This window comes from Acipenser ruthenus, chromosome 34, assembly GCF_902713425.1.
Source record: "Acipenser ruthenus chromosome 34, fAciRut3.2 maternal haplotype, whole genome shotgun sequence".
In the NCBI taxonomy this organism is placed as follows: Eukaryota; Metazoa; Chordata; class Actinopteri; order Acipenseriformes; family Acipenseridae; genus Acipenser; species Acipenser ruthenus.
This window is the reverse complement of record NC_081222.1, coordinates 12,907,095-12,924,095: the sequence shown is the minus strand read 5'-3', so window position 1 is coordinate 12,924,095 and position 17,001 is coordinate 12,907,095. Positions and strand designations below refer to the sequence as shown.

General features: G+C 48.6%; 1 protein-coding gene across 4 annotated transcripts; it reads right to left on the bottom strand.

Moving 5' to 3' along the window:
* Positions 1-2: 2 nt before the first annotated feature.
* Positions 3-16,552, bottom strand: LOC131705003 (procollagen galactosyltransferase 1-like). 4 transcript variants are annotated; one of them, XM_059006848.1, is made up of 13 exons: positions 16,177-16,552; positions 8,480-8,590; positions 7,262-7,379; positions 6,860-6,994; positions 6,487-6,691; positions 5,653-5,772; positions 5,106-5,141; positions 4,756-4,832; positions 4,359-4,465; positions 3,943-4,075; positions 3,528-3,655; positions 2,680-2,886; positions 3-2,399 (listed from the first exon to the last, which is right to left on the bottom strand). In XM_059006848.1, the coding sequence occupies exons 1-13, from the start codon at positions 16,386-16,388 to the stop codon at positions 2,132-2,134; spliced, it is 1,857 nt and encodes a 618-aa protein (XP_058862831.1). In that variant the 5' UTR covers positions 16,389-16,552; the 3' UTR covers positions 3-2,131. The 4 variants fall into 4 exon arrangements, with proteins under 4 accessions (XP_058862831.1, XP_058862833.1, XP_058862832.1 ...); XM_059006850.1 differs by lacking the exon at positions 5,106-5,141 and having other exon boundaries at positions 16,177-16,551; XM_059006849.1 differs by having other exon boundaries at positions 7,262-8,590; positions 16,177-16,195.
* Positions 16,553-17,001: the final 449 nt, after the last annotated feature.

Genomic DNA, 17,001 nt, shown 5'->3' with positions numbered 1-17,001 from the left:
GCTCATTTCTCAAACATTTTATTCTTCGGTATAAAGGCACATTAAATTAAAAATGTCATGCATCTTGCATTTTGTACACAAGGTGGCGCTATACACCAAGCATCTCAGTATTAACAGGCTTCCTACTTGTGTAATGTATTTACAACAAGCTGTTAAATCAGCAGCTCAGGACTGGGCAAAAAAAATGACGACTGGGTGGCCAAAGTCACCTCCCCTTTAACAAATCTTCCTGCGTCGATCATGTAAATACATTGAAGAGCTCGAGACCAAAGACTAATTCCAGGTTCGATCTGTAATCTCTCTAGTGTCAGTTAAGAAGTTCAAAACAGACTTAACAACCTACACAGACCTCATCGGGTTAGTTATACTTCTTCTAGTTGTATTAAACAGGACAGGTTTGTTTTTTTTAAGAGGCTAACTCCTTGAGGGACAGAGGAACCAGCAGGATCAGCTCCAGCACACTGTCCTCAATCCAGACAGACACACAGGCGAGTCAGACCAGCACAGCCTCCTGGGAGCTGATCAAGTCGATTCACGCACATGAAGAGATATCACACTATGACAGTGGTTGGAAGATATTGTTTTTCTACAGGCTTCTACAGTTATTCTGCAGCACAAAACTAATAATCCCCCAATCACATCGGCCTACAGTACCATAGTTTACCATTAGAGGGCACCAAAACCGCAACCGCAAACAAACAGAAAAAACAGGGTGACAAAATATTTTTCACTTTTTGCTGGTTTAAAAAAGAAACTACAAAAAAATGGTAATGCAAAACTTTTGGGCACAGCTGTAGCTCTCCACAAACAGAAGTTTCTAACTGTTAAAAGTGCCCCCCCTTTATAAGGCATCCCTTTATAACGCAGGATCGCAGTGCAGTGTGGTCCTGGCCCCCGTTTGTCATTACAACAGCTCATTTATACATAAACAGCACAGCAGAGCGTGGACATGATCATAATCCACACCACAGAACAGACGTGCTCCACACAATTCAGCACGACTGTCAGTCTGTGCTTGAGAGAGGCCCCGGACAATGGCAGGCAGGCAGGCAGGCAGGCAGGGAGGCGGGGGGTGTTCAGGTCAGGATGGAGGCACTCTTTCTCTCTCTCTCTGTCGCTTGCAGAACAGTGAGGGGGGTACCACACTGTAGCATGTAAGCGGTCGTTAACACTGAATTCACAAAACAAAATAGAAAAATAAAAAAAGTAGCAATTAAAAGAATGTGGCCACAGGCACTTCCACTTTAAAAAGCCCTCAGATCGATTTTAAGGTTGTTAAACAACATCTTTTGATATTGAAATGATTGTTTTAATCACATCTTCGTTCCACACATCCTCTCGTAGGTCTGCAGACGGGTGAAGTCGGCTCCTGTGTTGAAGAAGGGGCTCGTCCTGCAGCTGATGGTCTCGTAACTCTGCAGAGTCACAATATAAAGGATTGTGATTATCCTGCAACGACAGCGCGGTTCAGTGACCCAGTCCACACCCTCAGCATTGTTCTGTCACGGTGAATTCAGACTCGCGGAATACGGGTGAGAGAGTCTACTAGAAAGAAGTTGAGGACATCCGAGACAAAGGTCTCCCAATATTGAATTCCTCCCCTGTTTAATATACTGTTGTATGTTCTGTATCTTCCTCTATAGCTGTTTAGATTGTGAACAGCCAGGCTTAGAAACCACAAGCCCTGCTTCTTAAAGCTGAGAGTGAGGAGGTTTTAAAAATGACTAGGGAATGTGTAACTGTGGAGTTAATAAATGAACTATACAAAAAAATCACACAGAGAGGGGACAAAGGTGATAGCTGCACACCACTAGTGTTTTTAAGCCACCGCACTCTTTTAGGAGTCTTTTCAGAAGCAGCCCCTTACAAATAAATTAGTGTGCCTGGTCAATTCTGATCTAACCAGAAACAAGAAAGAATGGTAACCAATGAGGCATGAAAGGGGTAAGAAATTAAATAGCAGGAAAATACAGATGATTTAAAATTTACAGGACTGAAAATGTAAAAAAAAAAATTAAAAAAAAACTAAAACAATGTTGATGTTCCCGATTATTAAAACATCCAGCTCTGGTGAGAGTGATGGCAGCCTGGTCTGTGTGGAGCTGTCCGGTCAGCCTGGCCTGGGCGCTGGTCAGAGCTCGTCCCGGGCCGTGCTGTCCAGCGGAGACTGAAGCACGTCCGAGTTCTGGGCCTCGCTGCTTAGCTCCGCCTGCTCGTGTGTCTTCTGAGATCTCCGGCGGTCCCAGTCGGTCCGCTGCCCCTCGTTGTCCCAGATGGTGGAGGTCTCTGTGTCGCTGATGTAGCCGGCGTCGCCCGTGTAGTGAGTGGGGAACACCAGCAGGGGCTCCGCGGAGAACGCCAGCAGATCCCTCGGCTCAAAGTGCTTCATGTAGTCCTCCCTGCAGCACAGAGGAGAGGAAGGGGTGAGAGATCAGTGACTGGCTGTGTTCAGGCACCCTGCCGGATCAGTCCAGTCCAGTCTCCCTGGTACCTACACTGGAGTTAGAATCAGTCCAGTCTCCCTGGCTCCCTGGTACCTACGCTGGGGTTAGTATCAGTCCAGTCCCCCTGGCTCCCTGGTACCTACACTGGGGTTAGTATCAGTCCAGTCTCCCTGGCTCCCTGGTACCTACACTGGGGTTAGTATCAGTCCAGTTTCCCTGGCTCCCTGGTACCTACACTGGGTGCTTGTTGTACATGACTGGCAGGAACTCATCGACGGGCAGCATCTTGGAGAGTGGCTGAGCGTCGAGCAGCTTGCGCGCCCCCTGCAGAGAGATGGCGTAGCCCAGCGTCCAATAGGAGTAGTCCGCCTCCACCAGATTGTGCACATTGGGCACCGCCCTCTCCGGGTGTTCCACCTGCATCCGCTTGCGACCGATGTAACTGGAGGGGGGGAGAGAGGGGCCGTCAATACACTGGGACCTGGGGTGGGGTTCTTTGTGTTGTCCAAACTATTTCAAACTGTAAGAACAGGTCATGTTAGAAATGTGCACATCCCCTCCACAGCTGCATCAACAAATACAGCCATTTGTCCAATTAGAGGCGCAAATGATGGCTCTGAATGGTTCTTGCCATGTTTCATCAGTCCTGGATAAGTAGTTCTTTCAATACAGAGTCTGCACTGATGTCTATAATGGAAGTCAGTGTATGTGTGAAGTCTAATGATTAACAGTGTGAACTCAAAGCTGTTACCACCTGTATGGTAAGTGACTTGCACTCAATGCTGGAGCTGTAAATACAACACCAGAGCTGTCGGGAACATAAGACGTGGACCTGCGTCGACTGAGTGTACAAAAAAGCACAGCCAATGTGACACAAGTGTATGGGGCTTCCAAACATCCTCAATACACCCAATGACATCTCACGCAAGACCTGAAGCAGGCTTCTCTGTACCACTAATTTCAGCTCCATCAGGATGTTCTAATATACATTTTCCAGTTTAGTAAAATCTTTTCCTAAGTGCCCGTGTGTGAGTTAAACTGAAGCGAGAGTTCCCATGTTTCCGTGGCGATGGTGTCACTCACATGAGGTCCCAGTCCAGCCCCTGGGTCTGGATCTCATGCATGAGGTTCTGCAGCCTCCTCTTGAAGAACACCTCGAACCGGAGATCATCTTCAAACACCAACGATGTCTCCAGACCGCGCTCCACAATCTACAAGCACAGAGCTCAGGGTTAGCGCGGGACAGACCGCGCTCCACAATCTACAAGCACAGAGCTCAGGGTTAGCACGGGACAGACCGCGCTCCACAATCTACAAGCACAGAGCTCAGGGTTAGCACGGGACAGACCGCGCTCCACAATCTACAAGCACAGAGCTGAGGGTTGGTGCAGGAGGTGAATGTTGTATTTTGGGGTGTTTACACATCGTTTCACTAAGCTTAGTAAACAAAGGCTTTTAAAAGGCCCTCCTACTCCTGGGCCTCGCCTGAGCACCTCACCTCCTTCCAGATGTTGTAGTGGGACAGGAAGCAGCCGAGCTCCCCCTTTGTGAGTGGGCGCCCGTGGTAAGGGTCTTGGTAACCTGGCAGCATGGCAATACCCATGGCTTCAATCTCACTGACATTGAGAGCTCTGGAAGAGAGAGAGCGAGCGAGGAGACACAAAATCACTATACAATTACTGCAGAAAATACAAGATTTATAACTTGAAATGCAAACAAAAAAAACCTAAACAAGGATACAGTGGGCTACATCCTCAAAGTTGATTTGGGTGCAGCGCAGTGAGGAGAAGCAGCCTGGTTCTGCCAGCCTAGCCTGTGGAAGCACCAGAGCTAACGCTCCCTGTGGAGTCCGCAGTGAAGACTGACGACCCGGCACAGCACAGCGTTTCACGGATGAAATGAACACAGACTCACTTCCCGTCCACGGCAGCGATGATCTTGCAGGAGATCTCCTGCTCATGCAGAGTGTGCAGCATCCTCTCTCTGCGGTCTTTACGCCTCTTCAGATTAATCAGGAAGACCTGGGGAAAGAACCACACACGCTCCCTCCCTCAGAAAACCTTCAGCAGCACTGAGCTCCCACGCACAACGAGGGGACAACCCTGTCCGTGTCCGCGTTGAGGAATAAGGACAATATAAACGACCACCGCACGTTTACAAATGATTTGCAGATAGTTGTACTGCTGGAAAACTTTTTCTGTATAAAACGGACAGATTTTTGTCTTTAACATTCCATTACTATGGAATCGGCGTCTCATTTTGAGAAGTCAGGCAGACGGGCGTTCTAGTGCCTCTCTCAGGCCCCTCTTACCTCATCGAAGCCCATCTTGTCGGGGTGTTTGGGGGGCACGGAGAGGAAGCGGGACGGCTCCACAGGCGTGTGGCGCACTGCGGAGAGAGGGAGAAACCAGCCGGGCGTTAGAAAAAAAATAAAAAGTCTCTCTTATTTAATATTCCTCTAATTTTCTTCGTGTGTGTATTCCCTCCAATTCAATGTCAAGGCATGCTGGTGGGAAGGTACTGATAAGGACACACTCCTCATGGGGGTATGATATGTGGAGGTTGCTGGTGTTTTGTCCTCTTCTGTTGTAATCTCTTTCTGATATACCACAATACTGTGCTGTTCTAGCAATGGCTGACATTGGAGAGTTCAACACGTACCATGAACAGGCTTCTTGGGGTTGTACAATCCTTTTTCTGCAATATAAATTCAGGGTTAAACAGTCTCTGTTTGGATTAGGGTTTATGGGCTCAAAGAGAAACAACGGCCGCTACTTCAGTTAAAATCAACAGCAGAGATGCGTCCTCGCGCTTATTTCAACAGTTGAGTGAGCTGCAAAGGGCAGGATCCTCTCTCTAATGGGACGGGGAGATATTTGTAGAAATGAACTTGTCAAATTTCCACATTCTTATCCCCCCTCCTCTGCCATGAAAAAAGACATTTCAATTTCAAAAAGTCAATTGATAGTGAACAACATGTCCTTCAAATATTGCTTTTCTACAGCCCTGTCCTGTGAAACCTGGCGAGGCAACCTGGCTTTAACATCCATTCTGTGCTTGAGATTTGGAGTTGTTCATGGATTGCACACACGTCACACTGCTCCTACACACGCACTGCCAGACACAGATCTCAGCTCAGTGGTGCCGTCTCCCTCCCACAGATCCGATGTTAAGGCCAGGTTAAAAAACAGAGGCAGTCCAGTCTCACCGGTCACCTCCAGCAGCGTGTGCATGAAGCTGTCACTCTCGTCCAGCAGGCTGCTGTGAACGCGCAGGGGCACTGGAAAGAAGCCGTAGGGCTCCCTGTTGCAGATGAACATCTGGACATCTGGAAGACACAGAACAGCCTGAGTACTCCCTGCTCGGGGACTTACTCCAGGGTGGTAACATTACAAGGACTGCACTGCTAGTTAAGAACAGACTTAGCAAGGTAACTGCTGGCATCTGATCATGTGAGTCACACTTCTGATACCCAGGACTGGGGTCACACTTCACAGCAAGCTGGTTCTGATACCCAGGACTGGGGTCACACTTCACAGCAAGCTGGTTCTGATACCCAGGACTGGGGTCACGCTTCACAGCAAGCTGGTTCTGATACCCAGGACAGGGATCACACTTCACAGCAAGCTGGTTCTGATACCCAGGACAGGGATCACACTTCACAGCAAGCTGGTTCGGATACCAAGGACTGGGATCACACTTCACAGCAAGCTGGTTCTGATAGCCAGGACTGGGGTCACGCTTCACAGCAAGCTGGTTCTGATACCCAGGACTGGGGTCACACTTCACAGCAAGCTGGTTCTGATACCCAGGACTGGGGTCACACTTCACAGCAAGCTGGTTCTGATACCCAGGACTGGGGTCACACTTCACAGCAAGCTGGTTCTGATACCCAGGACTGGGATCACACTTCACAGCAAGCTGGTTCTGATACCCAGGACTGGGGTCACACTTCACAGCAAGCTGGTTCTGATACCCAGGACTGGGGTCACGCTTCACAGCAAGCTGGTTCCGATACCCAGGACTCCGCCATGCTGCTCACCGGCCATGCGTGCAGAGAATGCGAAGACGATGATGTCATCGAAGGCCCAGGTGTAGTCGGGGTGGGGGGGGTGGAATGCCAGCTCCTGGGACGCCTCCTTGCGCAGGTCGATGAGGAAGGTGGAGTGCACCATGGGAACAGCGAAGCAGCCCCTCCGCTCCCTCTTTCGAATGGGCATGTAGGCTGGAGTGCGCCTGTAGTACCCCTGAGAGGGGTGGAAATACAACACAACACAATACAATACAATAGAGCCCTGAGAGGAGTTTGAATATTGTACAATACAACAGAAAGGGATCTTTATATAGCGCCCTTCACGCCACGGCATCACATCCTGAACGAGGCCCTGTTCAAGCCCCCCCTCTCCCCAGCATACCTGCGCTGTCATGCCGCACCAGAAGTTGGAGTACGCTGCGCGGGACTCCAGCATGGGAGCCACCACCGTCCTGTTCTCAGCGATGAGCTTCCACAGAGTGTCCCGGTTAGTGAGCAGATTGTCACAGTCCAGAAACTGAAACACACACACACACACACAGAGAGAGGGGTCAGCATAGCCAACACACTGAAACACACACACACACACACACACACACACACACACACACAGGGAGAGGGGTCAGCATAGCCAACACACTGAAACACACACACACACACACACACACACAGGGAGAGGGGTCAGCATAGCCAACACACTGAAACACACACACACACACACACACACACACACACACACACACACACACACACACACACACACACACACCGTGCGGTGACTCACCAGGATGTAGTCGGCCCACATCTCCCGGGCGGCTGTGAGCGCGGCCTGGCGCAGTTTCATCACGTGTGCGTAGCGAAGGTTCGTCCAGTGCTTGGGACCCATCTCATCCTCAAACCCTCTGAAACAGGAATCACACAGAGCTGTACACTGCACACACACACACACACACACACACACACACACACACACACACACACACACAGAGAGCTGCACACTGCCCACACACACACACACACACACACACACACACAGAGCTGCACACTGCACACACACACACACACACACACACACACACACACACACAGAGCTGTACACTGCACACACACACACAGAGAGCTGCACACTGCCCACACACACACACACAGAGCTGCACACTGCACACACACACACACACAGAGCTGCACACTGCACACACACACACACACACACACACAGAGCTGCACACACACAGAGCTGCACACTGCACACACACACACACACACACAGCTGCACACTGCACACACACACACACAGAGCTGCACACTGCACACACACACAGAGCTGCACACTGCCCACACACACACACACACACACACACAGACACAGAGCTGCACACTGCATACACACACACACAGAGCTGCACACTGCCCACACACACACACACACACACACACACACACACAGCGCTGCACACTGCCCACACACACACACAGAGCTGCACACTGCCCACACACACACACACACACACACAGAGCTGCACACTGCCCACACACACACACACACACACAGAGCTGCACACTGCCCACACACACACAGAGTTACACTCTGCCCACACACACACACACACACACACAGAGTTACACTCTGCCCACACACACACACAGAGTTACACTCTGCCCACACACACACACACACACAGAGCTGCACACTGCACACACACACACACACAGAGGAATCACACAGAGTTACACTCTGCCCACACACACACAGAGTTACACTCTGCCCACACACACACACAGAGGAATCACACAGAGTTACACTCTGCCCACACACACACACAGAGGAATCACACAGAGTTACACTCTGCCCACACACACACACAGAGGAATCACACAGAGTTACACTCTGCCCACACACACACACAGAGGAATCACACAGAGTTACACTCTGCCCACACACACACACACAGCAGCCCTCCCCTGTATCAGAGCTCCCTTCTGGGCCGGGCCCCTCTGTCACCTGGGCTCCTCCTGCGGTCTCCACTCCACGTAGTGATAGAGGCTCTGCACACCGATCAGCCACTCTCGCAGCACCGCCGTCGTGTTGTCAGCATTGTGATCCGTCGCCACCCTGTGGTGGGAGGGGGAAACACACAGCACTGGTTATTACACTGAGATCCCTACCACAGCACTCCTAAAAGTAATAAAGACATTTAATCACATCTATATGGGGAAAAGCATCTTCAATTCAGGGATTCCTTTCCATTGACGTCCGGGGTACTGGCGTTGGCATGGTTTGCAGGAATCCATGTTGAGAAGGTCTTGTGATTCGTGAACCGTGTTATTGGAGCGCTGCTTGTGGCAGCCATCTTGAGAAGGTCTCAAGAAGGGCTTGCGGTTTGTGTTTAAAATGATGGGAGTCGTAAATCAATCCAAAACGGATACACAACTGCTGTCAAAACCCTTATGAGGCTTGCCTTGCAGACCGATGCCTTCATATACCCCCAGATTCTGATTCTCAGTAGCTTGAGCTAAAGTACATCCAGATCAGCTTTCATCGTAACTGAATCTAACAGATCTAATTGAGTTTCATCACAACTGGGCAAGCAACACTCGCACCCAGAAAGACAGCGGGACGGGCAGACCCCCCCCCCCCCCCCGAGACTGTGATACACCCAATAAAAGAATGTCCTCACCAAGTTCCATCCCAACGAGGCAAGCGGTTCTGCAGATGCCCGCCACTCTAAAGCGTACAGTCCCATTCCCCAGGGGAACTCCTTCTCCAGCTTTCACTTTGAACCCAGTCACACAGAAGCAGAGCTGGTAAAGAGGCCACTCTCAATATTCAGGACCGCCTTGAGAACTGGCAACGGGCTTGTAACCGATCCACTCCGTACACAATCGACGGTCACGCTGGCTCTGCCTTTCAGAGGGTTCCCTTGTGTCTGAGATGTAGGTCAGAGTCTCATTCCCAGCTGCCTGCTGTACATGCAATCCGGTGATACGGCACTTCATATACAAGAATAGGAAACCTGAACTACACCCATACTGAGCCCTTGAGCGCGGATCCTGAACCCCTCCTGGACTGGACAGAACCCCTCCCCCCTCCTGAACTACACCCATACTGAGCCCTTGAGAGCGGATCCTGAACCCCTCCTGGACTGGACAGAACCCCTCCCCCCTCCTGAACTACACCCATACTGAGCCCTTGAGAGCGGATCCTGAACTACACCCATACTGAGCCCTTGAGAGCGGATCCTGAACCCCTCCTGGACTGGACAGAACCCCTCCCCCCTCCTGAACTACACCCATACTGAGCCCTTGAGAGCGGATCCTGAACCCCTCCTGGACTGGACAGCACCCCTCCCCCCTCCTGAACTACACCCATACTGAGCCCTTGAGAGCGGATCCTGAACCCCTCCTGGACTGGACAGCACCCCTCTCCCCCCTCCTGAACTACACCCATACTGAGCCCTTGAGCGTGGATCCTGAACCCCTCCAGGATTGGACATGCTGTGCAGCACCACCACCCCCCTCCCCCCTCCAAGCACTGGAGAGACGAATCACAGCACAACAGCCAAGAGTCGGGTTTGTGCAACAAAGAAATCAAGGAAAAAGTGCCTTGTTCCTCGTAAATAAAAACGTGCCTTCTGTTTCACGGCTACTTTGAAGGCGCGAATGCACCCGTGCTGTGCCAGCATTGAATAATGCATGGCAGAGATGTCTTCCACAGGCCGCCACAATCCCCAGCTCTCAGTCTACCGAGCACACATGGGTTGAACTTGGAGAGATGGAATGTCAGAATACAGGGAGAGAAGGCGTACAAAGTGTCACGATCAGTCGAAGCGAACGTGAATTCACTTGCTTTATTGTGCCGGCTCCCTTCAGCATCTCATTGAAACGTTTACAGCTTGATGTTTAAAAACATGAAGGGAACGTTGTCTCCAAAAAGTACAAGCTTTTAATATTAAAACCGCTGATCATTTACATGAATATCCAATTTCAGCAGCGTCACACACTCACTGAGACACACACAGAGAGACGCACACACAGAGAGACGCACACACTGAGAGAGACGCACACACTGAGAGAGACGCACACACACACATCCTGCATTACTGCCACAGCAGCTTGTGTTTCACAGAGCAGGATCTTGTGAAGCCACGCAGCTCCTGTTCCCACGACTCTGCAAGTTAAACCAGCAACGTGGACAAAGTCATCAAAACAGGAGCAGAACTGCCTGGCAGTGCAGCGGCACACTGAAACCACGAACGCACCGAGACAGTCCAAATCCTACACCCAGCCAACAGAAACATGGATCACATTACAACTACAGTACTGACAAGCCATTCATGCGGTGCGTCTGTTCAGTGGTTTGGTATCTTTATCTAGCCTGTGCTCAACGTATGGTGCTGGCGTTGCTGCAGTTATCTACATGGTGGTGGAAGCATAAGATTCAAAAGCAGGATCTTTTCTCCTGGGGAGGCATGTTGAAAACCGGGATGATCCAGGGAAAACAGGGAGAGGTGTCTACTCTCAGAGTTCAGCTGGCACACCAGAGTGTAACCATAAAGCTGTCCCCCTCCACTACAACAAGAAACACCTCACTGAACACATGTGGTATTTCTTACATCCAGTAGGGGGCAGAGTGTTGCAGGGGGACAGGTTAGTGGTTACACTGGCTGAACTTGGAGAGGAGGCCACAGGATTGCTTTAAAGAGGGGGCGATTGCAACGGGGAGCTCGTCTTTGTATCCAGATGTTCTGTCTATAAATAAAATAAGGCAGTGTGAGTGAAAGAAACAGGAACTGTTCTAGCTGACAGGAAGTGTGCAGAGCAGAGTAAACATCTCCACATCTCAACACAGCAGCTCTGAGCTTCCCCTTCTTAAAACAGACACGAAATGAAAGCAGCTGACAGACCCAGTACTGAGACTCTCAATAACTGAAGACTGACAAGATAAGCAGATCCCCTGGATACACACAGGGATGCTGTCTGTCAGCCCTCCTCCCTCCCTCTCTCTCTGCAGATCTCTCACCCTGCTGTCGACACACTGCAGCCCACAGCACATCGCATTGGCACCCAGGCGCCAGAGCGGAGCTCAGAGAGCCACGCGACCGACCCCCACGCCAGCCTCCAGGGCACACAGACCGTCTCACACAGAAACTCACAGCATTCCCAGGAAGAGCCAAGGCAAACAGACAAGGCCTTTATCTGTGTGAAACTAGGAGAAACTGTGTCAGAGCAACGTTACCACCATCATCTGAGCAAATCTAGAGGAAAGCACAAAGCTGACTTCCTTCAGGGTGCAAAGGTTAAAAAAAACTGTATAGATCACAAGCCGTACATTCCAGGAGCCTTCAGAATATGCATACATTATATATATGTGTGTGAATGACTGACTGCATGTAAAGAGAAGCCACAGAAAGCACAGTGATGCTCTGTTCATATCTGGAATGGGATTGTCTCTTTGCAATCCAGTTACCTGGACTCCCCCCTCAGGCCTCTCCACGTGTGCAAGCTTGCAGTCTAAATGGATCACTCTGCAACCTGAGGAAACGGCACAACATCCCACTGAGATGCGAAAGCTGCTGCAGACGAGACACGGCCTGCCGCTGAAGCACAAAGAATGCAATGGGGCTGAACTGTCATTTGCACAATATTTTGAATTCTTTTGCCCCTTGTCGTTCAAAACGGTTTCTTCTTCAAATCCATTTGCGATCGACTCGAGCATCACCAGGAGGAGACTGACCACTTGGATGACCAGATCCAACCCGCCAGTACATTTGAAACCCTGTTTCGTGCTCCTTGTTGCAAAAATAAGAAAGCTGGCATGATTTTTATTTGTGGGACACAATGTCAATGTCAGCTACACTGGATACTGGGCAGCACAGGGTTAAGACAGACTGTGTGCAGTTTGATGAAATCGCATGTTCTGTTGCAGTTAAAACTCACTAGAATGGTCCAGATAGAACAGGAAGTGAAGCGCTGTCTGTGTCGGGAGCAACACATTCATAAAGCTCCAATAGCATTCCTTTGAACTGAGATACAGATCTGTAGCTAAACACAGAGAGCGCTGTTCATCAGTTCAGCATGCAGACTGGCTCTGACCAGAAGAGCTGCCTGTAATCTTTTATTTCAGCACCTGTCCAGGGCGGATCCAGAGAGCGTTTGTCTTCCACTGTGTCCAGCGTCTGTTTTGCGTCCCCCTACAGAACGGAATACTGTACTTCTATTCTGGCTTCCGGTAGACTTCTCCAAAATCATTTTGCAGTTTCCTGAGATTACATGCTGTTAAATAAAATGATCTAAATTATGTTCATACATTTTATTAGTCTCAATCCTAAAATTCTAGGCGATGCAAAACCTTTGTCCACAGCTGTGATGTCGGAAGACCTCCAACCTAATCAAGCGTGCAAACTGCAAACTGCCAAAAGATGAAGCCTTGGGGCATTCCTTTCATTGTTTTGCACCAGAGCATAACAGAGCACTGTGAAAACAAACTATCAGCCAAACAAATGGTAGTGCTGTGTAGTGCGCTCCTCATTGCAACCATCTCACAGCTCACTGTCTGCTCCCATTGAGAGCCACTGAGCCGCACTGCTTTAGAGAAGCAGGTGTCTAGTGAGCCCTGCTCCCTGCTGGAGTCAGTGCACCACACAGCGTCCCACACAGGTGCAAAGTGCCTCTGCATAGAAGCTGTATAGCTTGCAGGCTGCCATGACACGCTAACCTCATGCTGGGATACCTATCGCGATACGCAGGTCACGGCGCAATAGGTCCTCACGATACATGCCAGTGTCTCTGATTGGTTACTTCTACATGATGCAGAACAAGATCAAATGGCCCTTAAATGTCGCACAAAAACGTAATTAGACATGTATCCATAGCAACTACAAAACACATGTATTCTTCATTCAAGAACTATCTGGTGAGCTACGATGTGATTCTGGACAAATGATGCACACTTCTGTGACATCGTGCAAAGAAAGCATCCATTTCAGCGATGGCCAGGTTTTCTGTGGACTTGCCGGCTGCCGGTGAAACAATTTAACCTGCCGTTTTTGTTTTGTTTTTGTTTTTTTATGTGAGAGGAAAGGTTCGCGTTGCTATCACACCACACGGGATATCTAATGTTAGACGTTTCTATGTCCAGTTAAAGATCATTGCTGCAGTATTGACACTTGCCCAGCTTAAGCGATAACAGATCAAAACTGCTGAAAATACAGCAGTTTTATACACCAACGCGCAAGCGCACCGCGGCAACATGTGGGTGACGTCCGCCAGCCGGCTAGACAGTATACCGCAGAGAGATAAGAGCTTATCTTCTTAAAGATGAATTCCAAACAGCTATTACTGAATATAAATCACTGTTACCTCATCAGGTCATGTTGAAAACGCTGGGTTCCTGCTTCGCGTTAACCCCATTCAGCTACACAAGGAATCGAGCGCTTGCGGTTCAAACGGGTTCCACTTCAAAGAGATTGGAGAAGCGACTCGAGTATCACGAGGAGGAATCGGACCATCTGGAGGACCAGATCAAAGCTGTTTCGTGCACCTCTTTGCAAAAATAAGAACGTTCCCGTACCTTTAAGGGTTAAACAGGGTTTGTTTTTAGTCAATTACTGTACAATGTCCTTGTCAGCAACAGCAGAACGGACCCGCACTGCAGCAAAGCTTAAAATAAGAAACTAAAGGGCTGTTGCATCACCCACTTAAATGTGGGTATCCCAGGGGTACCCCGAAAAAATGTGTGGTTGATGCAATCCAGGGGGGTACGGGGGGACTCTCATGTACTGCAAAAGTCAAGCAGACAAACGCTTCATCGAATACCTTCCTTCATCAGTGTAAACCACGTGGAAAACTAATCAAATAATATCCAACGTTTCAGCCAAATGTCTGAAGCAGTTAAAAAGCTCCTTGGTGTGAAAATAACTAGCGCCTTTGTATAAGCTGCCCGTGCCGAGAGGAAAGCGCTCTTTCGCGCTGCCTCCCGGTACACACACGGTCCATTCACGACCGGGCTTGAAACCAAACTCTGCTGTGAGACTCACTGCACTGCGAGTGAAAAGAAATCAGTCTTGAACGATTCTGCAGAAATGAATACCGACTGGTCAGCGTGCCACGGCTTACGTACGAAAAACTGCTTTCCACGTTTTATATTAACTGTGTAATAGACACGTCATTTTTTCCACTGTATAATGAATGTGTCTGCAGTGCGGCCGCAGCTGTGTGAAATAGCGAACTGTTCCTGTAAGTGATTCCAGTTAAACCAATTCAAAAACTGGCCAGCATTTCCAATAACAGAGACTGCGAAAATAATACAGTCCGACCTGACATTATCACAGGCCTGCTTTAAACACACACACAGCAGAACTCGCCACACGGCGTCATTCATGAAATATGAACGCAAAAGCGAATTAAGCGTGTGTGTGTGTGTGTACACTATACTCAAAAAAACACAGCAAAGAGAGTCTGCATGATAATATGCTTTACTGTACAAAACAACAACGTGTTAAGACCAAGTAAAAACATAATAAAAACAGCTCCCCGTGTTTATTAACGTGTAGGATTCTTCGATGGAAAACGCACAGCCCCTCTGAATTACTTGTATGAATACGTCACCGTCGCTCCAGGAGCGCATGTGTTTGAACACCGAGCTCTGTTAAAATCAGCGACCCGCGGGCGGGTTTCTCTCTTTTAATTAGGACTCCGGTATTGTGACTTCCTGCAGCTAATGGAAACGCGGCACCCGAGGCGTGACAGTGGGACCCATCCCAATCCATCAAGTCAGTGCATCCTTAAAAATACACCAAATTCACTTCGGAGCGCGGAATCGTATTTATATTGCAACTACCGCTAGACGGGTATGAAACGCGACTCTGTTTAGAGCTGCACAGAACCCCAGTCTTAATATCCACGAGATACCGCGCTGCATATCATATTACTGAGTTTCCTTCTGCTAAAAAGCAACTGTGTATTCTGCATGTGGCTACAATCTTACAGTAGACTGCGCCAATTCGTATTTTTTAGTTTTTTTGTTGTTACTTTGTTACCCGTTCGAATATTCTTTTAATTTTTGCTCCAGCTATTTTGTTATTTTCTACTTTTATTTACAAACAGTTGGTTACTGCACTTCTTTATAATGTAAATAATACATTCACCGTAAAGCAGGTTCGCCCCGTTATTATTCACCGGCCTTATAGCCAGCTGCACAGCAGCATGTATCAGTCATGCACTTCAGTCCAGCGCTTACTGGAACAGGCTACCGCAGAAAATGATACTGGCACGGATACTTTGCAGTGAGAACTACAGCGTTTTCTGAATACAAAGCAAACGCGTCCCAAACAGTAAATCAAACTGCATTACGGGGGGAACCTGTGAAAAAATCTGTATGTTGTCGGTTGCTAGAGGCAATTGCAGTTTTGGCGACTAATACCATAGAAAAACAAATGCAAAGTTTGTGTGCAGTTTTTAAATTATTAAATGGTAAAGTTTGTGTGCTGTTTTTAAATTATTAAATGGTAAAGTATGTGTCTGTTTTTAAATTATTAAATGCAAAGTCTGTGTGTGTTTTTTAAATTATTAAATGGTAAAGTTTGTGTCTAGTTTTTAAAGTATTATTGCAATTATTTTGATTTACTTTTTTTAATCCAGCAGAATTATTTTGCTTTTTTTGGTTCGTTTTTTTACTTCACGTAGTAAAACGAATCTTACCAGAGCGCGATGCGGTCCTTCGGGAAATTGAGGTTCTCGATGCTACTTAGGAAGTAAGGGAGCGAGTGAGCCGAGTTGCGGCAGAGGAGAGCGAGCATAGTCCGGGGAGCGAGCAGCGGCGACTCGGGACTCCAGCGCTCCTCCGGGAAGTATCCGCGGGCTGGCCCGGGCTTTAGCAGCAGAGAGAGCAGGCAGAGAAGCAGCCGGGACATCGCTATCGGTGACTGGGGTAATGCCAGCAGCGGCACACAAATCAAACGAGAAAAAATAGAGAAGGAAAAAAAAAAAGTCTCTTGATTAACTGACAGAAATGCAGACACAACCTCCTGGCTCAACAAGGCTGGATCATTTACCGCCCGCCGACAGAAAATGCTAATGTACATTAAAGGGGAATTTGACCATTAAAGGACACGTTCTGATTTGTAAATCAGGCGTGTGGACGTGGTGATCGCCGACAAAAATCCGGGCTGGTTTTAAAGGGTATAATTATTGAAGCTGAGCGAACCGCATACGTTTCCCGCTAGCAATCAGTTAAAGGGGCATGTAGCCTCCCCGAAATTAAATTGTAGTCCATTTCTGTTGCTGGGTATAGTTTGCACTGATTAAAGTTAAGTTGTAGTTGCAGTAACACAAACATTTAGTGACTAGCCTTAAAAACTTTACTGGGGATGGTAAAAGCACAGAGCAGATAATGAACCAGCCCCTTCTCAAAGTTTACTGCTTTTATATTATATACCCCTGGGAAAAGCACACTGTAAAAAAAACAGAGACTGGATGTAATTCAGCATCTCTAAGGGACATGTCAGACAAGGGGATGTTTTTAGT

Bases quoted from the DNA above. Each gene is read 5' to 3' on its own strand.
- LOC131705003 (XM_059006849.1), bottom strand. From the start codon at position 7,861: ATGCAGTGTGCAGCTCTGTGTCTGTGTGTGTGTGTGTGTGTGTGTGTG. The intron at 4,076-4,358 runs GTGAGTCTGTGT...TCTCTCTTCCAG, and splicing joins ATCGCTGCCGTGGACGGGAA to AGCTCTCAATGTCAGTGAGA. The intron at 2,400-2,679 runs GTAGGTACCAGG...TCTGTGCTGCAG, and splicing joins ATGTACAACAAGCACCCAGT to GGAGGACTACATGAAGCACT.